This window comes from Petaurus breviceps, unplaced genomic scaffold (assembly GCF_028583685.1).
Source record: "Petaurus breviceps papuanus isolate PSGF00001 unplaced genomic scaffold, PetGlider_PUasm1.0 208, whole genome shotgun sequence".
NCBI lineage: Eukaryota > Metazoa > Chordata > Mammalia > Diprotodontia > Petauridae > Petaurus > Petaurus breviceps.
In genome coordinates this window covers 21,672,120-21,680,604 of record NW_027185852.1, presented here as the reverse complement: position 1 = coordinate 21,680,604, position 8,485 = coordinate 21,672,120, and the positions used below count along the sequence as shown (strand labels likewise).

Below are 8,485 nucleotides of genomic sequence, written 5' to 3'. Positions count from 1 at the left end.
AGAGAGAGAGAGAGACAGAGAGGAAGGAAGGAAGGAAAAGAAAAGCATAAAACAGATCTTTTTGTGCTGGCCTCTGGGCTTGGGCCATGGGCAGTGCCCAGGTGTGATGGGGTTAAAATCAGAAGGCTTGTTTTTTTTTTTTTTTAAAGCAATCGGGGTTAAGTAACTTGCTCAAGGTTACACGGCCAGGTGTTTCTGCGTGTGGTGCTGAGTATCTGAGCCCGGATTTGATCCAGGTCATCCCGACACTGGAGCCGGTGCTCTTACTCGCTGAGCCACCTGGCTGCCCCTAAGCAATTGGGGTTAAGTAACTTGCTCAAGGTTACACGGCCAGGTGTTTCTGGGTGGGTGCTAAGTGTCTGAGCCCGTGATTCGATCTCCAGGTGTTCTCAACACTGGAGCCGGTGCTCTTACTCGCTGTGCTACCTGGCCGCCCCAGAAGGCTTGGTTTTTAATTCCAATTCTACTATTTACTAAACTGTGACCAAGTCCTTTGTCTTTTCTGGGCCTCAGTTTCCTGATCTGTTAAACGAGAGGGTTGGGTTCAATGACTTCTAAGAAGCCTCCAAGCTCTAAATCTAGCCCCCATGGTCCTTGAACAAGGAGAGTGCTTTGCTCTGCCCACCCTCCACCCCCCAGCCTGCATCTTGAGAACACAGTCATGTCTGGTCTTATTTCGTGGGCTTGCCTTGTGTCCCCAGCAAGGGGAAGTATCCTCAGGGAGGAGGGGGCCTCTCTAGGTGCTCAGAACTGGGCTGAGGACACAGGGAGTAGGCACTCCATAATACACACCCACTTGCTCTCCCCAGGAAATACATCGTGTCCTGTAAGCAGGCTGAGGTCCCACTCTCTGTCCCCTGGGACCCAAGTAACCAGGTAAGTCCAGTTCATCCTGAAGAAACTGATAGTACCCTGAGAGACCCTTGGGGAGCCTGTAGTCCCCAATCCCTGGCCCACAAGGTAAGTTGGCTCTTAAATGCCATTCAGTCTTGGCTCGGCCCATGTGGCTGCTTCCTGCCCCCCACCCCCACCTGGATCAGGGATGGTGATGTTCCTCGGTGCTCCTTCTGTCCAGGTATATCTGAGCTACAACAATGTCTCCTCACTGAAGATGCTCATGGCCAAGGATGCCTGGGTCCTTACGTCAGAGATCAATAAGGTAGCTGGCTTCTCTTTATGAGCCCCATCATGAAGTGTGTGTGTATGTGTGTGTCGTGTATATGTGATGCAGTGTGTGTATGCACCTACACCTTTGTGTGGCGGGCTCCTGAGAGATGTCTGGCAGCTAATCGTCCCTCCCCCGGCTTTAGGAAAGCTTATTTGTGACCTGTATACTGGTCTGTTCCGTATAATGCACTAATGTAACATATGGGCACATCCCATAGAATGTGGCCCTGCCCAAGTGAGCATTTCTTCTGCAAAAGATCTGGGGGCTTTAGGGGACTACATGCTCAGTAGAAGTCACCAGTCCAAGATGGTGGCCAGGAGAGCTGGTGCAATCCTAGGCTGTTTTAAGAAAAGCATCAGGGGCTCGGCTAAGGTGATGTCAGCCCCTCTGTCTGCTGCCCTGAGTACTGTGTTCAGTTCTGGGGCCCACGGTGTAGAAAGGACATTGAAAAGCTCAGGGCTAAGAAGGCAGGATTCAAGGATTGAGGATGGGGACTGAATCCCAATGTGTTTGGGTGCCATTTCGTTGTGGGCTGTCATGGCATAACACATTTCTGTTCCCTCCCTCAGATCAAACTCTACACCTTGGAGGACAACAAATTCCTGTCCTTCCATTTGGAGATGACTGTCTACATAGACACAGCTCAAGCCTTTCTCCTCCTCTCGGACCTGGGCCGCAGACCTGAGTGGGACAAACACTACCAGTGAGCCTTGATTGGTGGTGGGTGAGGGAGGAGAAATGTTACTGGAGCAGGGAACCCATGTCTGTGGATTAGATCATACAGTGCAGTTTGGCTCCTCCATTCATCTCCACAGATAGCTATTAAGCCTCTACCCTGGCTCTTAGGGCCAATCCTAGTGAGTTCAGAGGACACAGGACAGGCAGCTAAGTAGAGAGAGTGCTACACTTGGAGACAGAAAGACCCAAGTTCAAATCCTGACTCAGACACTTACTAGCTGTGTGACCTAGGGCAAATTACTTAACCTCTCCCACCCTCAGTTTCTCAATCTGTTAAATGAAGCTGATAATAACCACTCCTTCCAGGGCTGTCATTGTCACATATAAACCCCTTGTCAATTCTAAAGCATTATCTGAAGGCTGGTTGTTGTGGTCATGAGGATTCTATGAGAGAATATACTGTTTAATTGTAGCAAACTTTTAAATGCTGTAATGATTTCTGACGCCGATTTTGATTCCAATTTTTCTGTTCTTGAGTCTGGGGTAGAGTGGAAAGGGTATAGTGAAAGACATTGTGCCTTGTCGACTTTAGTGGTGAGCTGGAGGTCCTGGGTTTGAATCTTGGCTGGGGCTTATTTCCTGCGGGACTTTAGAAAAGTCCATTCTCATCTCTGGGCCTCAGTTTCCCTATGTGCAAAGTGAGGGGCTTGAACTAGGGCAGAGGGGTGGAGAGTGAAAAGAGAGGCTGAGTTAGATTTCACTGGCCTCGATTCTGATGGACTCTGGGGGGAGGAAGAGAGGGAAGAGGCAGGGATGGCTCCAAGCTTACCAACACGGGAAGAGGCTGGAGCCCTCCAGAGAAGCAGGGAGAGGTTTCACTGGGGAAGTCCATGAGCTCAACTGTAGGCATATCCCTGGGTGTGGGATGACCTTCAGGTGGAGAGACCCAGCAGACACTGGGACTGGAATTCAGAGGGGAGACTAAGGAAGTGGTTCTTCAACTGTCACTTAGATCACTGGAAGGAACTTTAGAGACCGTCAAATCTATTTATTGTCCCTTCAGTCATTTCAGTAACGTACAAGTCTTTTTTTTCTTTTTTTTTTTTTTTGGAAGGGGGAAGGCAGGGAAATTGGGGCTAAGTGACTTGCCCAAGGTCACATGGCTAGTAAGTGTTAAGTGTCTGAAGATGGATTTGAACTCAGATCCTACTGACTCCAGGGCTGGTGCTCTATTCACTGCGCCACCTAGCTGCCCCATGTCAGTCTTTATGACACTATTTTGGGGGATTTTCTTGGCAAAGATACTGGAGTGGTTTGCCACTTTCTTCTCCAGCTCATTTTACAGATGAGGAAACTGAGGCAAATAGGGTAAAGTGACTTGCCAAAGGTCACACAGCTAGTAAGTATCTGAGGTCGGATTTGAACCCAGAAAGAGGAGTCTTCCTGATTCCCAGCCCAGTGCACTATCCATTGCACCACACAACTGCCCACCTGCCCTGCATCAAGTTTAACATCCTCCTTTTTGCAGAGGAGGAAACTGAAGTCCTGAAAGGGGAAGTGATTTTTCTAAGGTTATATAGCAAGAAAGTCCCCAAGTCTGGATTTGAACTCTGATCCTCATACTCCAAATTCAGTTTCCTTTTTCCTGTTCTGAACAGGCTCTTGATGTGTTTCTCAATACTGAAAGACAAGTAGGAATAAGAAAAGAGAAAAGGGTGGGGTGGGGTTGGAAAGGGAGGCGTTCGAAGTAAAAGGAATCCCCAGATGGGGAGGACAGCAAACCCAAGGCAGCCCTTCCCTTGGAGGATGGAGAAGAATGTCTGGGATCGGGGGAATGCCACCTTAGGATAAATTGGCACGATCCAATGGAGAACCCACCACACTTCGAGGAGACACAAGGGTCCTTGTGGTCTCTACAGAGAACTCATTGTACCCCCAGGCCAGTCACTTTTCTCCTTGGGGACTCAGTTTTCCCATCTGTACAATGAAGGAGTTGGGCAAGATGATCTCTAAGCCCTCTCCCAGCCATGACATCCCCTGTTCTAAGACCCCTCTTAGCCCTGATATTCTGTATGCTCCCCTGACATGCCCTGTTCTCAGGCCCCTCCCAACTCTGATATTTCCTGTTCTAAGGTCTGACATACATTATTCTAAGACCCCTTCTAGCCCTGACATTACCTCTTCTGTCCCTCTTCTGCCCTGACATTCCCTGTTCTAAGGCCCCTTCTAGATCTGACATTATCTGTTCTAAGGCCCCTTCCCTGCCCTGACATTCCCTGTTCTAAGACCCTTCTCAGCTCTGATATTTCTTTGAGCTCTCTTGCCAGCTTGCCCTGTATGCAGGATGTGTGTGAGGGGCCATAGTCCCTAGCCAGCAACGTTGCTTCTCGTGAATAATAGATAGGGAAATGCAATATTCAGTGCCAGGCAGCCCAGGGCCGCCCGGGGCGCGGAGCAGCGGGGCTAGGAATCGATCCTGCCTTCCCTGGCAGCTACGAGGGCTCCCGCGGATCCCCCCCACCCACAGTCCATGTTTCCCCTGGCAGGCGAGCGGAGCTGGTGCAGCAAGTGGACGAAGACGACGCCATCTACCACGTCATCAGCCACATGCTCGGAGTCGAATGCAAGCCCCAGGACTTCGTGATCCTGGCCTCGAGGAGGAAGCCCTGCGATAGTGGGTGAGCGGCCGGGGCTGGACAGCTCCTCCCTCCGCATCTCCCAGGAGGAGTCAGGCACGAGGCGCAAAGCTGAGCCCGAACGGCCTCAGTTTTTGTCTTCAGATTGTAAAGTCAGGGAAAGGAAGGCACCCTGCAGACACGAGGGGCTGCCCTCTAGTTATGCGGCACGTGGTGTGGCGGTCGGGGAGGCCCTTCTCTTACAGACCGATGGGGAAACGATGCTTAGAGAAGTTATATGACTTACACAGGAGCGCAGTAGTCAGGCGGGGGGAGGGGACCCTGGAAGCCTTGTCTGCCTTACCGGAAGTCCAGCATGAGGTCCAATTATATGTGATCTAACAGGGGATGGCAGGGCTGGGAGGGTCCTGAGAACAGGGGATGGCAGGGCTGGGAGGGTCCTGAGAACAGGGGATGGCAGGGCTGGGAGGGGCCTGAGAACAGGGGATGGCAGGGCTGGGAGGGTCCTGAGAACAGGGGATGGCAGGCCTTTCCTGATTCTCCCATATTTTAACTCTGTCCCTCTTAAAATGATTTTGGATTACTTTGCATATGCACTTTCTTTGTTTATCTTTGTAAATGTTATGTCCTCTTCCTTTTTGTCTTTATATTTCCATTAAATCCTGGCTTTTCTGCTTCTTTTGTTGTGTGATTTTGGGCAAGTCACTCGCTGGGACTGGGCCCCAGGTGAGAGTTAATGATGGATTAAATGATCTCTTAATGTGTCTTCTAGCCCTAGATTCTATTACTTTCATTTAAAGTATTTTTTTTCTTTAAAGAAATTTTAAAAAATAATTTGGGTGTGAATTAGGAAATAGACTAAGGAACTGCCAAGTCAAACTGTCCCTAGCATAATGGGGTCCTGGAAGTCTGCAAAGGCAACCCCTGTGGACGACTGGCGGCACATGCTGATGGAGGCTGGAGGGCTCAGCTCCCTGCTTAAGAGCACGGATCAGGCTTCTAGGCCCCTCTGAGGAGACTTTGTTGGGTCTCCTCTCATTTTAGAGATGAAGCCCATCAGCTGAAGTGACCTGTCCAGAGCGCACAGGTTCTCAGACACCAGGGCTCCTTCCACTGTGGCCCACGGCATCACAGAGGGGCTGTGTGACCTTGAGTGGGAGGCTGTTCCTTACTGTTTCTCAGGTGATGAAATGAAAAGGGCCCAGACTAGGTCACATGACTCAGGTACCCTGGGAGGGAAGAATGAAGGTCCAAATAGGGGGAGTCCTTCTCAGAGTGGGATGGCCCCGGGCTCCCAAGCCTGCCAGAAAGTGGGGGCTCTCTCTTCCTATGGATTGGTCTCTATCTCACCTCCCTCTGCTTCTGTTCTAGGGAGCCCTATGTTATTGCCTTAAGGTCAGTCACCCTACCCACGCACCCCAAGACCCCGGAGTACACCAGAGGGGAGACCCTGTGCTCTGGTTTCTGTCTCTGGAGAGAGGGGGATCAGCAAACCAAGGTAAGGACCAGGTGCCCCTGTATTCTGTGACTGTCTTTTCCCCTGCCCAGACCCTCTTCTCTTCCCTACCCCATGCTGCAGAGATCTCTTTGCTTTCATTCAATTTTATTTCCAGTTCCAAATTCTCTCCATCTCCTAGTCCTTCTCCCACATATGGGGAAGGCAAGAAATACAAAACTCATTACATATAGGATGTCATACAAAACAAAATTCTGCCCCAATCTAAATAGTGTGGGAGGAGAATGAGTGAGGAGTGAGAAGAAAAGCCTACATTCCTCAGGCACTTTGCCCCTGCTGTCTCCTCTGATCCTCATAATAGCTTGGTGAGGCTGCACCCCCATTTTACAGATGGGGAAACTGAGGTTCAGAGTGAATTGGCTTGGCCATACAGCTAGGAAGTAAAGGTCAGTCTGTGTTTTAAAAAAAGAAAGGAAGAAAAGACTTCAGCAAAACCAGCCACCAGCTGGGGGCCATGTATCCACAGAGCCCCTTTTGAGTGAGAATCTTCTGGATGGATGGGCCCAGGGAAGTTACTGGAGAGCTCTGGGTTAGAGGACCCTGGCTAGATGGCCTTCCAGCTTGGCTTGGGATCCACCTTTACCTCTTAGCTGACCTCGTGACCTCAAGCAAGTCACTTGATCTCTCTGAGACTCAATCCCCTTCTGTAAAATCATTCACCACTTGGTAGGGAGTTTGGAGAGGGGGCTTCCCTGTCAGCTATGGGCTGAACTGGACCCACTGAGCTCTACTGGTCTGAGATAATGGTCTCCCCTCTGCCTTCCTCTCAAGGCTGCTGTGCAGATCAGATGAGGACAGAGTGTGAACAGTGATTATAAACCATGGGGTTCCCTGAGAATGTGAGAGATATGAGGAAGACACTAGTATCTGTGGTCAAAGATGGGGTTTTTGCTCTCAGGCCTACAGTTCTCTGACTCTACATGTGTCACGTGTCTGTCCCCATAGCTCACTGACACTCAGACGGCCCTCTCGTGTAGAGAGCACAAGATCATGCCTTTAGACCTGGAAGGGGCTTTAAAGGTCATTTCATCTGACACTTCCATTTTACAGATGAGTAAACTGAGGCCCAATGAGTTAAGTGACTTGCCCCAAGTTTCATATCAGAGGTGGTGTCTGAATGTGGGTCCTCTGACTCTAAAGCACATTTCCTTTCCACAGCACCACTCTGCCTGGGGCTGGGGGAAGGGGCGGTGCAGTTAGTGAAGAATGGAGCCATTTGCCAGGGCCCAGCCCTTCCCTTCCCAGCCGTAGCTGAGAAAGCCCCAGACCTGGGTCCCCTGGGTAACCCCCTTGTGCCCTCCAACGCTGCCCCCTTCTGCAAAAGGCCTTTCCTGATGCCTTTCATGGGCTGTGCTTCCCCTCTGCTGGTTAGCGATGGGAGGGTTTCTTACACGTTGTCTTTCATTGGGCTGTCAGCTCCTTGGGGACAGGGACTGTTCTCGCCTTTCTTCATCTCCCTCATCCCTAGCACAGTTCCTGGTACATGCTTCTTGACTTGGCTTGACTTGATCCAGCCCTGCCTCTCCGGCCACCCCTTCCAGGTATCCTACTACAACCAGGCTACTGCCAGTTTGCTGAACTACGTGACGACCAACGTGGCAGGCCTGTCATCTGAATTCATCACCACCTTCAAGGCCTGTGAGCAGTTTCTCCTGGACAACAAGAGTGAGCTGGCCCTCAGTCTTCAGAACCTTTAGTGGCTCCCCTCTGACCCAGCACTGTTCAGCTCCTCACGCCCAAATCCATCCCCTCTGGCTAGTGAAGATTAGTCCCTGATTGTCTCCTCTGGGCTGTGCCCTGAGCCAGGACATGAAGACAGTGGTTGCTCCAGGATTGGCTCTCCTGGCTCACCCTTTTCTGACCTCTCTGATTTTGTCGGTGGTTCAAGCCTTTAGCAAGGCTGTGCCCAGTGGGGACTATGTAGTTTTGGGATCTCCTAGCAGCCTTGGGGCTCCAACCTATGGACCTGGCCTCCCCTTGGAAGAACACAGATGGAGGCCCCCCCCATCCACTTCCTACCAGCTCCAGCTGGTATCTAAATAGGTGGGGGTGTAGCAGCCTTGTCATGCACATGATTGGGCCAAATAGAGATCCTGGTGACAGTGAGGGCCTAGGTCCGGTCAGAGGGGCTTCAGATCCTTCACAGGCAGGGCCTGGACTGGATGGCCAGGCATGGCTAGGACTGTTTCAGGGCTTCTCAGTGGGCCCCCAGGGAGAACACAAGAGGGCGGGTCCCATAAGACCTAAGTCAGGTCCTACTACCCAGAAATGCTGGAGAGCAGGGGTGTCCCAGGATGCCTTGGGATGACTTAGGGAGAGGGCATAGGCCCCTGGGGCACCTTGGGAAGAGTCCCAGTGCCCTCCATCCTCTGCAGGGGCAGAGTCCCTTTAGATCAGCCTTCTGGATCTGCATTACAAAGACAAGGGAAGGAGTGTAAATACAGTTGTTAATTTGTAAAACACAATAAATAGCCAGCTCCTTTCTAG

At 51.1% G+C, this 8,485-nt stretch overlaps 1 protein-coding gene across 7 annotated transcripts in view; it reads left to right on the top strand.

The window, feature by feature from the left end:
- Positions 1-8,485, top strand: part of LOC138165320 (acyl-coenzyme A thioesterase 11-like) — an 87,613-nt gene extending 79,128 nt beyond the window's left edge. For 4 of the 7 annotated variants that reach the window (XM_069093510.1, XM_069093511.1, XM_069093507.1 and 1 more), the window contains 7 exons: positions 810-876; positions 1,076-1,159; positions 1,738-1,871; positions 4,393-4,524; positions 5,185-5,208; positions 5,854-5,980; positions 7,540-8,485. In XM_069093510.1, coding sequence (XP_068949611.1) covers positions 810-876; positions 1,076-1,159; positions 1,738-1,871; positions 4,393-4,524; positions 5,185-5,208; positions 5,854-5,980; positions 7,540-7,695 — 724 coding nt within the window. In that variant the 3' untranslated portion in view covers positions 7,696-8,485. Of the gene's footprint in view, positions 1-809; positions 877-1,075; positions 1,160-1,737; positions 1,872-4,392; positions 4,525-5,184; positions 5,209-5,853; positions 5,981-7,466; positions 7,518-7,539 lie in introns of those variants that run through there. The other 3 variants (XM_069093512.1, XM_069093509.1, XM_069093508.1) reach the window with 3 other exon arrangements.